This window comes from Giraffa tippelskirchi, chromosome 9 (genome assembly GCF_054371585.1).
Source record: "Giraffa tippelskirchi isolate mGirTip1 chromosome 9, T2T-mGirTip1v1.2.pri, whole genome shotgun sequence".
Lineage (NCBI taxonomy): Eukaryota > Metazoa > Chordata > Mammalia > Artiodactyla > Giraffidae > Giraffa > Giraffa tippelskirchi.
The window spans coordinates 10,394,853-10,414,232 of NC_137283.1; the positions used below are offsets into that span (position 1 = coordinate 10,394,853).

At 38.0% G+C, this 19,380-nt stretch overlaps 1 protein-coding gene across 8 annotated transcripts in view; it reads left to right on the top strand.

Annotated features, from left to right (window-relative positions):
- The window catches only part of GOLGA4 (golgin A4), a 111,163-nt gene that overhangs the window by 39,922 nt on the left and 51,861 nt on the right, over positions 1-19,380 (top strand). For 5 of the 8 annotated variants that reach the window (XR_014064601.1, XM_081527235.1, XM_081527237.1 and 2 more), the window contains 8 exons: positions 1,888-2,202; positions 2,951-2,998; positions 4,251-4,307; positions 10,895-10,993; positions 11,353-11,482; positions 12,982-13,169; positions 13,456-13,539; positions 15,771-15,918. Coding sequence is in view for 6 of the 8 variants with exons in the window: in XM_081527235.1 (XP_081383361.1) it covers positions 1,888-2,202; positions 2,951-2,998; positions 4,251-4,307; positions 10,895-10,993; positions 11,353-11,482; positions 12,982-13,169; positions 13,456-13,539; positions 15,771-15,918 (1,069 nt within the window). In the remaining 2 variants the exon portion in view is untranslated. Of the gene's footprint in view, positions 1-1,887; positions 2,203-2,950; positions 2,999-4,250; positions 4,308-9,825; positions 9,868-10,894; positions 10,994-11,352; positions 11,483-12,981; positions 13,170-13,455; positions 13,540-15,770; positions 15,919-19,380 lie in introns of those variants that run through there. The other 3 variants (XR_014064602.1, XM_081527241.1, XM_081527238.1) reach the window with 2 other exon arrangements.

Here is a 19,380-nt window from a genome sequence, read left to right on the forward strand (position 1 = left end):
CCTTATGAGGTGGGTAGTATTATTATTACCATCATTATTATTTTTGTCATCCCTATTTTAGAGAGGCGGAAACAAGACTCATGAGGTTAAGTAACTTGACTCATGTCTTGAACCTTGTGGTGGAACCAGGATTTAAACTTAGGCAGCTTTGCTTGGCAGCCCAACAGGCTGAATCACAACACTCACAGTTACCCAGCTTATGAGCTTCTGCACATACATGTCTTCGACATTGTTCATTAGTGCTGGCTCACCTAAAATAGCAGCTATTTCTAGTGCCAGTCAAACTTCTCACTTGTCCTAAGGCAGTTTACAAGGAGTTTGTCTATAGGAGCTGAAAAGCACTTTCTGTGTGGGCCAGAAGTGGCCGGTAATGCGTAAAGTGGGTCTTTAGGGTTTTGAGCGTGAGGGTCCCTCCTCTCCCTTAAGACTTTCTCCACCTGTCCCAGAACAGCGGTAAGACTTGCACATTATGGAAGAATGAATTGCAAAGCACACGGAAACAGAAAATGAAAGTAAGAATCACCTAAAATCTTAGCCCTCAGAGCCACTCACTGGTAACTGTTTGTGTTGGTCCTTTAACGACCTGGTTCTCAAGGTGTTTGTGTACACATATGTACAGATTCAAAACTATATGTGACTACTTTAAATCACAACGACCTCACAGTGTATGTGTTGTTTTATAACCTGAGTTTTCCTGTTTAATAATAGTATGTCTTGAACCTCCTTACATACATGGTAGTTGATATATCCTCTACTGGTAAATATTTGGGTTGTTTTCAGTTTTTACTGTTACTAATCTCCTGTGATAAATCTCTGTGCTTATGAAGAGGGTGAGCCCCTGTTAACTCACACCTTGCCAACTACTGTGATTAAATCTCTAAAATCTATGAAGTATTCCTGGTCTGGTCTGATTTTTTTTTACTGTATATTAAAGAGACTCTTTCTGTTTTCTTGTAATCTTTGCCTGCACATGACCTCAGTCTCCTCTGAGCATTTTGTTCCTAGCATCTTTGAGATCTTGCAGTGACCCTGTTGCACTAATGAGAATGAGTTTCTAGGAAACACTTTAAGTACTGACTGCTGTCATGTGAACAAAATAATGCTGCTTTGAATAATGCAAGTTATTGAATTATAGTATTTTCCATGGCTGTTTTACAGAATAATGCGTTTTCATTAATATTAATATGCTAATTAAGAGAACAGCTCTTGCTGATGACTGTTTCTAACAGGAGGCTTACTGATCCACGCAGAGGGGCCTGAGCTCCGACTCTCACGGTCCTCCATGGTTTGCAGTGCTTGCGGTTATTCCCTGTAGACAGAGGCAGGTAGAGCAGGCAGTCAGCTCTGCCTTGTGTTCTCTTACTGAGCAAAATGGGCTCACTCTGCGTTACCTACCCTCTGCCTGAGAAGAGTGGTAAGGAATCTGCGCCTCCAGGCAGACTCCAGATTCAGCCACACACTTCACACCTCACAGTACATATCCCCATTTGAGGTCCTGGGTGTACACTGTGGCATAGCTGGCCCCTGCCTCCAAGGATCTTAGTTTAGTGGATGAATCTCACAGCACACAGGTGAGGTCTGCTGGGAAAGCATGGCTCCCTTCTTTTTCACAGATGGGCAAACTGAAGGGAAGTGACTTAGTGAGGGTCCTTCCACTGCTCAGTGACAGACCTGAAACCTACACCCCAGTCCTCTGCCTCAAGGTCCAGAGCCTTTTCAGAAATCACTGGGCATCTCTTGTTTTTCAGCAAACAATGTATTGTGTAAAATGTCAAGAATGAAGCTAGATGTGCTAGAGCTTTTAACCGATTCTTGCTGGTGATTAGGAAATAATAGAAGTCTAAATGTGGATTTTAACCCCCATGTTCTATTGCGTTTTGGTTGTAGGCAAGTGACACGCAGTCTTTTGCACAGAAGCTCCAGCTCCGGGTGCCGTCTGTGGAGTCTTTGTTTCGGAGCCCAATAAAGGAATCTCTAGTCCGATCTTCCTCTAAAGAGTCTTTGTTACGCACGTCTTCTAGAGAATCCCTGAATCGGCTTGACCTGGACTCTTCTGCTGCCTTCTTTGATCCACCCTCTGATATGGAGAGTGAGACTGAAGACTCACTTGGGAATTTAGACAGTCTCAGCAAAGAACAGTTGATCCAGTGGTTGCGGAGGATGGAACGAAGGTTGAATGGCTACAAAGGAAAATATTGTGAGGTAGGGGCATGACTTTTTTTTGCTAGTATGAAAATTTCCTCCTCATGTTCTCTAATTCATGTTACTGCCTGGTCTTTCCGCCTGTCATTGGCTGAACTGTTGATTTCCTAGCTCCGCTGGATACTGGTGGTAAGTAGTGTGTGGCAGTATCCAGTTAAAGACCTTCAGTGGAGCTGAGGCCCTTTGGCCAGGACTGTTAGTGAAATTTTGGAGCAAATTGTTGCCTGTAGCCTTCTGATTCTCACATTGCTCTTTCTCCTCCCTCTGCTTCTCATTCAGTTAGTGTGAGGTGGGGCCCAAGAACTTCTGTTTTTATTAATAGCAGGCTCCAGGTGATGCTTTTGTTTATGATACTGATCTGTGACCACAGTTTGAGTAGTCTTTAGGCAATGCGCTCTAATCCCATTTTATGAATTAGGTATGCGAGATGTGTCCTGGTGAAATCCCATTCTGTGTGTCTAGGTGAAATCTCATTTTATGAATTAGGTATTAGAGGTATGTATCTAGGTGAAATCAAATGGAATTTAGTATCTTTATAGTCAAGTTACATGTTATTTTTTAGAAATATATTACCCATATTATTTAGTTTCAACTGCATATACATCTAATTAACTTGAATTGTCTGTTAAAGGGTTCCTTTGACTTATTTTTTGACTTTCACAATGAGATATTTTAGCAGAGTTTAGAACAATTAACTGCATTTATGTAGGAATGACTGATGTTATTAGTGACTTTTTCTTTATTTTAGCTTGTTACAGCTTATCAGACTCTTCATAGAGAGAAGAAAAAGCTACAAGTAAGTGATTTGTTATCTATTCATATTGATTCATATGTAGTTTTAAAATTAGAAAAGATCTTGTAATAAGATAGTTCTGACCCTGGCTTTTAATAATTCTTCATATGACCAAAATATTTAACATGTTCTACTATTAGGGATTTTGATGAAGAGAATGAGAGAAATCTCAAATGTTTTTGCCTCTGGTAGGGATGGGCTTCCTCGAGTATGCAGTATATAAGAAGTTTGGATTTAACTTGTTTCCCTCTCTCAAGCATATTTCCTGGTGGGTCAGTCTCTAGGCTGCATCTTTGTTTTAATGGTAGATAACCATACAACTTTCTAAATACCTAAAGACATCTGTTTCTTATCCTTATATCAGGGTCCAAAAATAAGCATCCTCTCTTCTGTTTCCTGAGGTTGCTGCTTATAAAGTCTTGGTTAAGTGTGTGGAGAGTAGGAGTGATTATAGTTCTCCTGGTAACTTACTTCTGCCCTTCTCTGTCATCCTGTTCATGGCCAGAAATTTCCCAGCAGGCATCCCAGGTGATAATTCACATGTCAGAGCTAAGGGGAACTATCACTCCAGTTCAGATGGTGCTGTTATTTATAAAATGGAGATAGTCTTCATTCTTACTGTAGAAGTTATTTAAAACAGTTTAATGTCTTGTCACATTTAAAGACGTTAATTGTATAACCAGAAAGGTATTTGTAAAGTGAGTTTTGGTAAACTTTATTTCCCTATGTATATTATTTTAAAATATTTAATCTACCATTAATAATAGCCTGCTTTGAGTACAACATTAAATTATCTGACTTTGGTTTGGAATATAATCAGTTGAGAATAGTAACATCAGTTATTTGTTGCTGATTTCACTATTCTAATTGTCTATAACAAGTGTGAAAACTAGATTATTACACATAAAGTATTTAGTTTGATAATTTCTTAAACATGTGGCCTATAGAAGTGGGGGGATAGTTCTGATTTAATCCAGTGTATTATTAATATGCCATAAACTCATTCTCAAAAGGTCATCTTATTCCTAAATTCTGTGAGTACCTTGCTTGTGTTTCTTTGAATTGTCTGGTTTTTTGTTTCTAGATACACATAAATCTACCACTAAGTGGCAGGAGAGAGTTACGATTGCATAATTGCTGAAGCAAAGGGTGTTGGAAATAAAATTCAGTGATTTGTGATCTTTTTAACTTGCTTTTCATTACTATGTCATGTGGTTGTTTGAACCAGCTTTTTTTTTTTCCTTTTAAATTAAAGGGTATATTAAGTCAGAGTCAGGATAAAGCACTTCGGAGGATTGGAGAGTTAAGAGAGGTAAGTTGAGAATAGTACTTTGAGAATAGTAACTAAATTTTTCATGTTTATCAGGACTGTTTTATGTATTGGGATAGTTTCATATGTACCCCATTATAGTGAAAACTAGACAGATCAGCCTACAAGACCAGGGATCAGTTCTTCTAGTTTTTGTATGGTTTCCATAAGGTACATGTTGGTGAAATTATAGGCAGACCTTATTTTATTGTACTTTACTGTGCTTCAGAGATCTTGCATTTTACAGATTGAAGATTTGTGGCAACCCTGTGTTATCAGATGATGGTTGGTATCTTTTAGCAATAAAATATTTTTTGAATTAAGGTATGTGGTCTTTTTTATGCTATTGCATACTAAATAGACTATAGTGTAAACATGACTTTTACATGCTCTGGGAAACCAAAAGTATTGCTTTACTGCAATATTTATTTTATTGTGTTGGTCTGAAACTGAATCCATTATATCTCCAAGATGTTCCTGTAATGACATAAGAATGGCTTATTTAACAACAGAGTATAATTTGCCTGCATAGACAGTCAGTGACAACTTCTAAGGCTAACCTGTCTCTTAGGTAGTTCAGGCTTCTTTTTTGTTTTTTCCTATCCAGAAACCTTTTTACCTTTTTGGTGAAATAAAACAAAAATTATGTTTCTTGTAATTTGGGGGAAGAGTGTAATTTTTACAGTAAACTATCAGAATCCAGTCAAATATTTATCATTTGGAGTCATGATTTGCTAATTTCTGTTTCTGTCCTGCCTCAAGAAGATTGGAAAATATTGGCTTAAATTGGTTAGAGAACAGCATTTTAGGTCTCTGCTATATCATTTATCATAAACATTTTACCATATTTTAATCATAAACTATAATAGATGTAGAAAATCATGACAAAAATACAGCTTCCACGTATGTAGTGACCACTGTGTAGCCATCACCATGGTCAACAAGTAGAATGTTGCTGGCCATCCAAAAGCTCCTCTGTGCTTCCCAGCCCATTCACAGCACCTTCTCTTTCTCCAAAAGTAACTGCTATCCTAACTTAAATGTATTTCCTTGTATTTCTTTTAAGGTTTTATCACCTAAGTGTATACGTTGAGATGCTATAGTCTTGCCTATGTAAAAATTTTCTTGATGTATCTTTTAAGTCTCTCTAAATCTACTTGTCTTCTTCATCCCTTTCTTTTCCTTACATTTCATCTGTGGAAGAAGCTGATGATAAATGAGAAGATCCAAAATTGCTCATTTGCCTTAATCCCAACATTATAAACCTTGCAGACTTGAAATAACAGATCATGAACCCCTTATTTCCAAATTCAGACTTAAATTGAAGAAAGTAGGGAAAACCACTAGACCATTCAGGTATGTCCTAAATCAGATCCCTTACAGTTATACAGTGGAAGTGACAAATAGATTCACAGGTTTAGATTTGATAGAGTGCCTGAAGAACTACAGATGGAGGTTCGTGGTATTGTATAGGAGGCAGTGATCAAGACCATCCCAATAAAAAGAAATGCAAAAGGGCAAAGTGGTTGTCTGAGTAGGCCATACAAATAGCTGAGAAGAGAAGAGACGCGAAAGGCAAAGGAGAAAAGGAAAGATACACCCATTTGAATACAGAGTTTCAAAGAATAGCAAGGAGAGATAAGAAAGCCTTCCTCAGTGATCAATGCAAAGAAATAGAGGATAGCAATAGAATGGGAAAGACTAGAGATCTCTTCAAGAAAATTAGAGATACCAAGGGAACATTTCATGCAAAGATGAGCACAATAAAGGACAGAAATGATATGGACCTAACAGAAGCAAAAGATATTAAGAAGTGGTGGCAAGAATACACAGAAGAACTATGCAAAAAAGATCTTCATGCCCCAGATAACCATGATGGTGTGATCACTCACCTAGAGCCAGACATCCTGGAATGCGAAGTCAAGTGGGCCTTAGGAAGCATCAGTACGAACAAAGCTAGTGGAGGTGATAGAATTCCAGTTGAGCTATTTCAAATCCTAAAAGATGATGTTGTGAAAGTGCTGCACTCAATATGTGAGCGAATCTGGAAAACTCAGCAGTGGCCACAGGACTGGAAAAGGTCAGTTTTTATTCCAATACCAAAGAAAGACAATGCCAAAGAATGTTCAGACTACCGCACAATTGCACTCATCTCACATGCTAGCAAAGTAATGCTCAAATTCTCCAAGCCAGGGTTCAACAACAGTATGTTAACCATGAAATTCCAGATGTTCAAGCTGGATTTAGAAATGCCAGAGGAACCGGAGATCAAATTGCCAACATCCACTGGATCATCGAAAAAGCAAGGAAATTCCAGAAAAGCATCTACTTCTGCTTTATTGACTATGCCAAAGCCTTTGACTGTGTGGATCACAACAAACTGTGGAAAATTCTTTAAGAGATGGGAATACCAGATCACCTGACCTGCCTCCTGAGAAATCTATATGTAGGTCAAGGAGCAACAGTTAGAACTGGACATGGAACAACAGACTGGTTCCAAATCAGGAAAGGAGTACATCAAGGGTATATATTGTCACCCTGCTTATTTAACTTATATGCAGAGTACATCATATGACATGCTGGCCTGGATGAATCATAAGCTGGAATCAAGATTGCCAGGAGAAATATCAATAACCTCAGATACACAGATGACACCACCCTTATGGCAGAAAGTGAAGAAGAACTAAAGAGCCTCTTAATGAAAGTGAAAGAGGAGAGTGAAAAAGTTGGTTTAAAACTCAACAATCACTAAACTAAGATCATGGCATCCGGTGGAAATAAAGTCTGACTTGATTTTTTTGGGCTCCAAAATCACTTTGGATGGTGACTTCAGCCATGAAATTAAAAGATGCTTGCTCCTTGGAAGAAAATTTATGACCAACCTAGACAGCATATTGAAAAGCAGAGACATTACTTTGCCAGTGAAGTTCCATCTAGTCAAAGCTATGTTTTTTCCAGTAGTCATGTATGGATGTGAGGGTTGGACTGTAAAGAAAGCTGAGCACTGAAGAATTGATGCTTTTGAACTGTGGTGTTAGAGAAGACACTTGAGAGTCCCTTGGACTGCAAGGAGTTCCAACCAGTCAATCCTAAAGGAAATCAGTCCCGAATATTCTTTGGAAGGACTGATATTAAAGCTGATGGGTAGAGCTGACTCATCTGAAAAGACCCTGATGCTGAGAAAGATTGAAGACAGGAGGAGAAGGGGATGACAGAAAGTGAGATGGTTGGATGGCATCATTGACTCAGTGGACATGAGTTTGCATAAACTCCGGGAGTTGGTGATGGACAGGGAGGCCTGGCGTGCTGCAGTCCATGGGGTCGCAAAGAGTTGGACATGACAGTGACTGAACTGAATACTATCGTCATCAGTTATGATTACTGAAATTAGTTAAATGCATTTTTACATGCTATTGCAATCCTTCCACCATTTAAAATATCCTTTTCCATATCTATGCTGTTAGATCATAAACCATTACATATACATTCTTTTGTTTTTAACTCTTGCAGTGTATTTGTTCTACAAGTATAGTTAACGTTCACCAGAAAGAAAAGATGCCCAGCTGTCATACTCACACCTCCTCCAGCCTCTCCACTGCATGGCTCCTGACCCCTATGCATGGTTTTCGGAATATTAACACTCTCTGTGACATGTCGTAGAGGTTAAACTAGAAATGTGGAGTCTTGGGCTGAGTAGTTCAGGTTTTGTTTCTTCTCAGTCACTTTCTATTTTTACTAGAAAGAGGGTACATTTAGCACTTTGTTGAGGGACAAATAATATGGCACGTCTACCCAAAAGGTTTTTCTAAGTTAAAGGTATTTGATACATTCCACTCATCAGAATAAGGGGAAATAATCAGAAAGATCTTATAAAACTTATGCATAAAAATGTTAATTCCAGGATTTGCCCGAATTTGCAAACAGTCCAAATGGCAAACAATAGGACAACTGTTGAATTGATTGTTATGTTTAGTAATAGTATAGAGCCATTTATTATTGTGCTAAAAAGTTCAAATAGTATAGCTTTACATCAAAGGTAAGTTTCCTAGATACCAAATATATAAGGGTGGATAAGACAAAAGTCTGACCAAATGAAGCTCATTTTCTAGTGGGTAAGACGCAGACACACACACATATATGCATACATATATAAACAGTTCTATCAGGGGAAATAAAGCAGCGTAAAGGATTGAAGGTTGAGTGAGGCCTTTAGAGGGTGGTCACATACTGGTTACTCTCTGAAGAATTCGTTATAGGGAGATAAGAATGGAAGTGAGAGCCAGTTAACAGATCTTACAGCTGTAGTGGTGGTAGGAGTGGTGGTAGGGATAGAAGTGGTGAGAAATGGTCAGACTTGCTATTACCTTGAGGGTTTGCTGATGATTGGAAATGGGGGAAGAGAGAGGAGTCAAGATTGACCCCAACACTTTTGGCTTGGGTGACAGTGAATTGTGGCATCGTTTGTTGAGTTAGGGGATAGTGGAGAGGAGATTTGTTGGGAGAGAAATCAGGCTTTAGAGTCTGGAAGTAGTGTCACCTGGAAGAACGATCAGGGTTGTTCTTAGTGACCCCAAGGATCTAATCAGAAGAACTTTCTGAAAGTGTAAAGTAACCCCTGGTGCTGGGTCCAGTTCTGGAGCTCGTGAGACCCTGTTACAGTGGTGGTGGACCACTGGCTAGCCACCCTGTAGGCTGTAGTCAGGATGTAAGTAGACAGTTCCTTTATAACTATGGTCTCTCTCATTTGTGAAGTTTTTAGTGGTAGAATAAGGTAGCAAGAGGAAGGAGGAGGGGACATGATTAAAAATTGTTTCCATTGTACGCAAGGACTTCTTAAGATGAGGAGACGAAAACTTTCAGAACTTGAAAACTGTCATATGAATATAAATCACAGACATTTTTGTGGGCTGGTAGGGATGCTATGTAACAGAGTCTAGTGTGGTAGAAAGTAGAAAATTATTTGGAAGAAATGAATTTTAAAGAAAGTAAAGGACTGCATTGCTATTAAGGAGACACATGCAGGTTCATGGGGGACAGTGGTTTCCAGACTTTGGGATTTCATGGACTGAGAAATTACCTTCCATTTCCTTCCAGAAATGGGGGACAAGAGACTTGTCATAGGGCTACTTTTATTTTTTTTCAAGTGAAGACATTGAGAATAAGGAACTAGGTTCTTTTATTGTCATTATTTCATGAAAGAGTTTTTTTTTTTTTTAATAAAAAACAATTAGGAAGGACATAGTCTCAGGATAAGGTACAGTTGTTTAGATGAAAGATCTTTAGATCTAAGAAAAACATGTCTTGATCTTAAGACCAGCATTTGGAGACTCCTGCTGTGGGGGAAGGGCAAGCCAGTAGTGAGAGGAGCAGTCCCTGTGCTGGGAGACCTTGAGGCTGTGTGGGCGTTGGGAAGAGAGGACAGTTAGTACCTCAGCGTTTGGAGAATTAGTAAATTTGAAACAATTCAAGAAGTGGGCGTGGCTTATGAGACCTTGAAAATACTTTTTGAAGAAAAGTTTCTAGAGTTGTGTGAGGGATGGATTAAATCAGATGAAAACTTGAGGTAAGAACTCTCTCTGAAAGCCTACTGAAGGAAATTAATCTTCAAAATTATTAGAGATTGGTATTGTGGTTATGTATGGGGAAAAAGGACCTAAACATTGTGGAGAAAGTAATGAAAGAATTTGGTTATATGCAGAGGTCAGCAAAGATAAATAAAATATGACTTTGACTATTTTGAGCTTAGAGAATGAGAAAAGTACGAATGCTAGAAAAAGAGAGGGGTTTGGATGGAATATCTGCTATGTTCCAGGTGTTAAATCTCCAGCATTCTAATGGAGCAGGTGTCAGGGAGAAGCCCTGAGGACTTGAAACTGAGCCCAGAGGGATAGCTGCTGATAGAATCAATGAAGGACATAGTGGAAACTCTAAAAGACAGGACTATAGGGAGGAGCTCTGCCCCTGCAGAAAGCAGGTACCTCACTTGAGGAAGGAGTTATTAGAGACTGAGTGGAGAGGTAGAGACCACTGGATTTAGTTAGGAATGCTTATTAATGACCTGAGGAAAGCAGCATTTTAAGTAATGTCAGGAACTTGAAATATCACTGTTTGGTGATCCAGTATGTCAGCCTTTTCATTTGAGGAAGCTTCTGATTTTGGCAGTTGATCACTTTCATGTATTGGAAAAAGGAAGCCTCTATTGATTATCTGTTTACTTACTGTATAACAATTCAGTTTTAGATCAAGTGAATATAAGATAGTACAGGCAGTAAGATGTCTTAAAGTAGGATAAAGTTTTACCTTTATCTGAAGTAACATTTTTTTAAAATCCTTTCTACAGAATTGTTAATTCAGCAGTGATTAAGGTCTAAAAGTATGCTTTCTCTTCTTGGATCTTTATAGTCTTTAAAGAATAGAATTATTTGTTGAGGTAAATACTACTGTTTTAAATGCTAATTATTCTCTAATTATTGTTGCTTATACCTTAAGAGTAATACAGCCTGGGTTGATCAGTTTTTAAGTTTTGAAAACTTCAGGTTCATATTTTTTGTTTTATACTGAAAAGTGCCTGTGAATCCTTTATGTTTTAGGAGCTTCAAATGGACCAACAAGCAAAAAAACATCTTCAAGAGGAGTTTGATGCATCTTTAGAGGAAAAAGATCAGTATATCAGTGTTCTCCAGACTCAGGTAAAAAAAAGTGTGAAATTTTGGATAAAGGAAAATAAAGGGATTTTGATGGGATATCTGATAAGTTCTGGATTTTTTTTTTTAAAGGCCTATTTTTAAAACTTTGCTTTTCAACTCAGTTAGTTTTAAGGATAATTTTTGATTTATTGTGTTTTCTGGCTAAGATATCACTGAAAATAGCACATACCAAAATTGGTTGCATTGGGAGTAAATTTTTTACTTTTATTTTTTTCCCTCCATTATAGCAAAAATGATACCTTTACTCTATCCCTTCTCTGTTTTAAATAAAGTACTACTGTCATAATTTGTTTTTTTTTCCTAATGAAGAACTTAGGAAAAACAACTTCTTTTGTTTTTAGGTTTCCTTGCTGAAGCAACGGTTACGAAATGGCCCAATGAATGCTGATCTACCAAAACCACTCCCTCAGATGGAACCAGAGGCTGAAGGCGTCACTAAAGAGAACACAGACAGTGATGTAGAGCCAGTAGGTAAGCCTCAGCTTGTCAGGAGGCTGAGTTAGAAACGAGAGAAGGATGCTGAGAGATTCTAGCGCAGGAACTAATAGACATGGACTGAGGTAGAAGTAGAATGTCCCTGGCCTTGATATTTCTAGAAAGATATGTTAAAAAACAAAATTTAACTGAGTCCATTTAGAAGATCTTATTGGCATAATTCAGTGATTCATGAATTGGTCAGCATCTCCTCTAGCAGATTGAAAAGAGCTCCTGGGAGCTGTACAAAATGAAGGAATGAAAGACTTTTATAGACAGAAGAGAGTGGGACAAGGAAGTTAGAGTAGCAAAGAGTGGATTGGTTGTGACAAGGTCCCTTTCCTCTGGCGGAGGCAGGGTCTGTCAGGCACCTGACCTCTCTAGTGTTGACCAGGTTATTCCTGCTAAACTGGCTTAAGATTCCATTTCTGGGAGAGGTCAAAACTGTAATTAAGTCTCAGTTTGGTGGCTTGAGGCTTAACATAACCCTCCATCTTGGACCTGTTGTCTTGTTTTTAACAGATGCAAGAGTTTTGATGGTTTTTTGGGCTTTTTGTTTATTGTTATTCAGGAGAAAGTAAGTAATTGTTTTACTACTTGAAAATCAATGAGTAGCATACATTTGCATTGTCATTGAAATTCATTACATTGTACTGATTTATTGGGAGTGGTAGCTAGACTTCATATAAAAAGGTCAGGTCTACTCAAGATTAAGGAATATGCTCTTTGTCATTATTTGTCTCTTTTTGTTTTTAAGTAATACTGCTTACATAGTTCTACTTTCAAAGATCCCAGTATTTGCCCTATTATTTGCTTTCTAACTGAAAAGAAAGAATAGTTAAATTCTGTTTTAAAATCCAATTATAGTCCACCCTAGTCTTAGAGACTTTGAGGTATCTATTCAGTAAAATTCCCAGTTTTTATTTACTAGCTTCCTTGCAAAGAAATTGATGATAAACTTTTGATCCAGCCAGCACCAGAGCAAAGAGCTGAACAGCCATCTGTCTGAGCAACCCGCCTGTAAGGGCTCCTGAAATACTCCCTGGCCTGTTTCCTAAATGTCAGGAGGTGGAGAAAGCTTACTTGCCAGGACTCCTCTCTGGATGAGATGAAAATGCTTTGGAAGGAGTACTTTACTGATCATTTTGGTGTAGGCACTGGGACACAGAGGCCACTGGCAGGGTGAAAGATGGCCATGAAACTGTCTTTAAGGAAGGTGGATTCAGTTAACACTAGTTAATAACTCTTGAGTGCCGTGCGTCATTTGGGCTGGGGTGGAACCACGGAAGAGGTGAATATATTACTCAGCTCCTTCAGATACAGATCACACAAATAACAGCAAAGTAGAAGTTGGGAAGGGCACCCCTCTTCTCTGAGTGGCTCAGAGTATAGCAAAGTGTTGGGATGAGCATACATTCCTCTGCACTAATGGAATCCAGGGGAGTCCTCAGGTTCCTTACTGACAGCCCCTGTTTATGCTGCTTTACTGTTAACAGTGGGAGATGGAGCTTCTGCTAAAACAGTGGAAGTACTTCAGCAGAGAGTTAAGCGTCAGGAGAACCTCCTGCAGCGCTGTAAGGAGACCATTCGGTCACATAAGGAACAGTGTACGCTGTTAACTAGTGAAAAAGAAGCCCTGCAGGAACAACTGGATGAAAGACTTCAAGAACTAGAAAAGATGAAGGTAAGAGAGCGAATGAGTGTGGTTTACCATAGCCCAGTGACGGTAGATCCACAGGCCCCAGCGTGGCCTGCACCTCCTCTGGAAGGCCTTCCCCTTCCTCCGTAGACAGTGTGGAGAGGCCCCCCGAGTGCCCTGGGAGGCTACCGTTTACCGTCCTTTTGACACATCCTGTGTTCTCTTCTCCTACTAGACTTGTAGGAGTATTCAAATTAGATAAAATGTTTAGAGTTCGCATATAAGAAGAAACTTTATTAGAGATGGAAATGAATTTTTAAAATTTTTTTAGGAGCTTCATATGGCTGAGAAGACTAAACTTATCACTCAGTTGCGTGATGCAAAGAACTTAATTGAACAGCTTGAACAAGATAAGGTAAAACAACAAAACTTATGATACTAAAATTTGTCGAGGGCCCCCCCGCCCCAGTTCATTTTTGGAAGCAATTGGAAGCATTCAGACTTCTGCTTTCCAAAATTATTATGGCTGCTTCCGTGAAAAAACCTCTTTGTTTTCATTTCTAGATTTATATAACTATTAGTTTTGTATCATGTGAAGCTGAATCTGTGATTTCTTGATCCAGTCAGCATTTTGATTTCTTGGTTAGAATGCTGTTGCAAAAGAAATTTGTTTATAGTACATAACTACTTTTTAGAGAAAAGTTAAATTAGTTACAGTTAAGGCATTACTAAATGGGAATGATATAAGTATTGTCTTTCAAATATAATGGAAACAGATTAATCTCTCAGATAAATTTCCCAAAAAGTAAAGCAGTGGTAATATAGACATTAACATAAATAAAAATTTATGCAAAAGACTTTAGAGTGTATAGGGAGATTGGCAGTTTAGAGTCGGGACAGTAACTTCAGCTATGACAGCAAAGACAACTAAAAAAATTCACGAACAAACAGTTTTGACTAAAGTTTTTCAGCGCCAAGTTCATGGGTCCCTTTTTTTTTTTTTTTAAGTAGCTTCGAATTATTTCTACACCATCCACCATGTTCTTTAGTTTGCTAACTCCATGGATGGAGGAACCTGGTGGGCTACAGTCCATGGGGTCGCAAAGAGTCGGACACGACTGAGCGACTTCACAGATTTTAAGTGACCATATAATTAAGAAAGTGTCAGAGCTGTTCCGCTGTTGAAATGTATTGTCAGTCTTTTCGTTCTGTCCACTTTACTAGATTATATTCCATTAACTTCTTAAAGACCGTGTTTAAAAAATTTTTTGAGAAAATTTATTATAGAAAATACAAAGATTAATAAAAGGAATTCCTGTGAACCCATCACCCAACTTCAACACTTAACATCTCAGGGCTAATCCCCAGCTGCCAGTATCCTCATCCCAGGATTGTTTTAGAGCAAATCTAAGAAATCTTATCATTTCTTCTATAAGTATTTTAATGTGTCTTTTAAAATAAAGGACTTTTTATTTTTATAAAAATATAATGACATTATCATGATCACGTCTAAAAATTTAATAGCAATTCCTTGATAACAGTCAACTATCTCAGCAGTTTCATATTTTCCCTTTTGTCTCATACACTTTTGCCCTTTTTTGTGACGCAGAATCCAAATGAGGTTCTTTTGTTGCAGTTGGTTGATGTGACTCTTAAGACTTTTTTTTAATCTATAGGTTCCAGTGCTCTCTCTTTCTCTCTCTCTCTTTTTCCACTGTGAGTTGGTTTTTGAGGAAACTGAAGGCTCACGATTTTGTTTTGAAATTTGTGTAATAATGCCCCACTTACCTGGTTTTTAATCTGTTCATTAATATTAGCTATCTGGAAGAGTCAGACCCTAAAGCAAGAGTTGACAAACCCTAGAAGTAAGGTAATACTCTTGTTAATATCATAAACTAGCTGTCACAGAGTCTTAGTTTTCAAGAGACAAGTTGAACCACACATTTTTTTTTTTGGTTAGTTGCAAATGACTGATTTAACATCTACTGTTTGATTATATTTCCCCTCAGCGACCTTCGTTTCTTGTGTAGATTATCCAGAAAGTGGGAAGACATAGCAGTTAGCAAATTGGAGGAATGGGATTGCCCCACTGACAGTAATAAGGAGTGGTGTTGGGACCAGAGATTGTCACAAGAGGAAAGAGAAAAACCAGGTAGATCTGTACCACAGTCTCGGTCCACCCAGTATGGCAGTGGTGACCTTATACTCTCAGCAGCCTTGGGTCTTCCCCTGTATTAGAGTGCAGTTCAGTAATTGTGGTTGGTTGTGAGTCAAGTACGAAAGGCTGTATTTTGTTGATTTATTGTAAACTGTTTACTAAGACAGGGAAAATTATAGTAAGCATTTATGAAAAGATTATAAATCTTGTAACTAAAATGTATTTTTAACAGTTTAAAGATTAAAACTATTATTAAAACAACTTTTATATTAAAAATACCCTGATATGCCAGGTAACTGAAGTTATTGCAGTACATAGGGTAGTATATACGCAGGACACAGACTTCAGTTTGTGAAATACTGAAATAATTCTTATGCTGTTCTTAGTAAGAAACATTACGTTTTCTGCCCTTTAAAGTAAGTTTGTTATATGCTCTTAATAATGCAGTTTTGTTATGCAAACACTTTAGAGTCTGCACTTCTATTTAGGGAATGGTAATAGCAGAGACAAAACGGCAGATGCATGAAACCCTGGAAATGAAAGAAGAAGAAATTGCCCAACTTCGCAGTCGCATCAAACAGATGACTACTCAGGGAGAGGAGTTACGGGAACAGAAAGAAAAGTCTGAAAGAGCTGGTAAGAAATCAGGGGTTACTTGTTTTATGTTAGAACTCAGAAGTCATGTGAAGTGCTTGACTAACCAACATTTTGAAAAATTAGTTAAATATGGATAAAAATGTTCAACTGTAGAGCCTCTTTATAAACACACAGTAGACTGTTCCTTAGACGAGACAGGGCTTGGTAAACTATGGCCTGTGCTGATAATGCAGCTCATGCTTGGCCTCTTATATAGAACCCTGCAAAGCCTACAGTATTTATTATCTGGCTGTGTGGAAACTGTTTGGTGACCACTGCCTTAGACTATCAAAATTTAGGTGTACGTTTTGGAACTGCCCAGGTAGGCACAGTGTAGTACATACTAAATGACTGCTACCTTATGGATGCTTGGGGATAAACAAAAAGTATAAGATACAGTTTGCTTTTTGTAATAGAATGGTGGAATAATTCAGCATTATACATAGCAGCATTATGTTCTGACCCAATAAATGCTAGGCTGTGAAGTGTTGAGACCAGCACAGTGTTCAGCAGGGTATGATACTGAATAATGCAAGACAAGAAAGGAGAGATGCTTGAAAGAGGCGAGAGGAGAGTGAATGGGACCTTTAGGTTAGTGAGGATGGGAGTTTTGAATTGGACCTCAGATAGTGAATAGAATGGAGAAGGCAATGGCAACCCACTCCAGTACTCTTGCCTGGAGAATCCCATGGACGGAGGAGCCTGGTGGGCTGCCATCTATGGGGTCGCACAGAGTCGGACATGACTGAAGCGACTTAGCAGCAGCAGCAGCAGTGAATAGAATGGGCCTACACAGACGGGGGCGGTAACACATATTTCAGATTCTAGATCATGAACAGGCACAGTGACCATAGGTGGTGTGTGTGTCAGCTGGAGATCATTCTTGCTGAAGTGGAAAATGAGGTTGGATTGTGAGGGAACTGCCTGTTAAAGTCTGTAAAGATACTTGAGTAGCTGAGGTTAGACTTAGGTGTGTTTTCCATGTTAGGAAACCAGTAATAGGAAAGCATAAATGCGATGGAAACCAGTGTTGTATGCAGAAAAGAAATGAAGCACAAAGTCTAACTTAAAGAGCAAAGGTAGAAACCCAGGTTTTGGGAGCTGGGAGCTAGGATGGTGGATCTGGGAAGAAGAGGGGTTGATTCTGAAGAATTTGGTATACAGCCAGCTTGAAGGAGCAGAAGAAAAGTAGGAGTCTAAGAAGGCATCAGAGATTTAAGGTTTGGAGACAGAATGAATCACATGACGCCAGAGTAAAGGAAGTCTAAATGGGGACACTGAGGAATGGAGTGCAATGATGAGTTTGCTTAGATTCTCTGAATTTGAGCCAATTATGAGCTTTCCAAGTGGAAGTGACTTGTAGGAATTTGGAAATAAAAAATTAGAGCATCTTTCTGGAATCATTAGCCTAAGGTTGAAGTCTGTGGTTCAAATTTTAGAAGAGGCTGATTTCTCTGTAAGATGGCTTTACTGGTAGTAGCAGCAGTGGTGGCACCTGCTGCTGATGGCCAGTTACTTCATGCAAGGCTCTGTCATGAATGCTTTGCTTGTATTCACTCATGTATGTATTTGTAGTTAATCCTTAAAATTTCTATGACGTGTATTACTGTTACTCTCATTTTACAAATAAGGAAGGAGACAAGAAAACTTAAGAACATAGAAGTTAAGTAACTTGCTTAGATTCACCCACAGAAACTAAATGGATAGTCGGGATTTGAATCTGGGCATTTTGCATCCTGCGTCTGAGCTCTTAACATAGAGATCTTGCATTTGGTGAAGAGAAGTAAATGAGAAGAAAAAAGTTAACTCGGGACGTCATAGGAATTGTGGCCACTTAGGCTTCTGGGGAATATAGGCATTTCCAAAAATGCAGAAGGTGGGATGAAGATTTTTTAAAATTTCTTTTAATTTGCATGAGGATTCAATTCCTAGAATGCAGTTTCAGAAATGATTTTAGAAACCAGATTGTAAGGTTTAAGGAGAGGAATGGGTCTGAATGAGAGGGGTAGTTGTTTCACACTAGATGTGCTTCTAAATATCTCCTTGCAGTTGTTTTAAACCTAGGATTTCCCTTTAGAGAGCATTGGTAGAAAAATCCTCTAACACTTCCTTGAAGCAGTTGGAGACTTGGGAGATGCTGTTAAACACTGGTATCTGTGAACAGAAAAACCTACTGCCAAGTCTCAGCTTCTCGTGTCAAGCCTTTTCATTTTTAGAAATGCTTTTGTTGACTCTTGTAGCCAGCCGAGAGAAAAGAATGCTGGTAAAGGGTTACATTTCCTTTTTAAATTGAGGTGTATCTTGTGAGGGGATAGAAACCCATGAATAACAAGTAAAATGGGGTGAATGATGAAAAGGCAGGTGAAACATACAGTTAATTCATACGTAGGATAAAAATTTCCCAGGCTGCTATTGCAGTCAACTCTTTTGTAATATAGCCCTCCTTCTCTTACTTCTCTGAAACTCAGATATATTTTGTCTTTATTTGTTTACTTTTTAGTTGAGGTATAGTTGATAATAAAATTTTCAGGTATATAACATAGTTATTCACAATTTTTAAAGGTTGTGCTCCATTTATAGTTACTACAAAATATTGGCTGTATTCCTTGTGCTTTTACATGGTAGTTTGTACCTTTTATGTATTTTGTCTTTAAATATGATTTTCATAAAACTGTTTATAAATATTTCATAGCCTATAAGTTAAAAAACTTAATCTGTTTATGGTACTGTCAAAGTATTTAAGATTAATAAATACTTAAAGAGAGAATTAAGATTTATAGTTACTTAATAGATATATTTACTTTGTAAAGTCGTTGGCTAACAATGAGTGCTTTTATAGATATTTTTGAAATTATATTTGTAGTCATAATTATTGGGTTTATGATAGAAAATTGTAGCGTACTGATTCCATATTGAGGATGTTGTCCTTTGAAATCTATAAGGAAAGTTGGTTTTGTACATCAACTGAATTTTATCTAATGGTTTTAGTTGAGTGTGAACAGAATTGTTCAAATATAACATGGTTCTTAGTTCACCCAAAAGTGATTATTCCAATTAACAGAAAAGTTCAAATTTAGTACTGAAAGTAAGAAAATGTCTTTGTAAAGGAAGTAGAGTTTCTATAGTAACATGTTAATATCATCTGGCGCTTGGAGAATTTAGTTTCTCTGTTAAATGTTTGTCTTTCTCTTAGATTTAAAATTCAAAGGCTAAACACATAAAAGCTGACCATATGGTTAAGATTTTTAGAAGTAAATGTGTACATAAAATAATTAGCAAAGAATCTGAACTCTTCTAATGCATTTTTTATTGTAAAAAATTAATTCATATACTTAGTTCTTGACATGTGAGTATTTGCAGACAAATAACTAATTTTGGGGGCACACTTATTCTGGAGGTCAAATCAACTCAAATACATTCCTCACTACTTTTCTTGGAAAACAGTCTATTGCACTGCTTCTC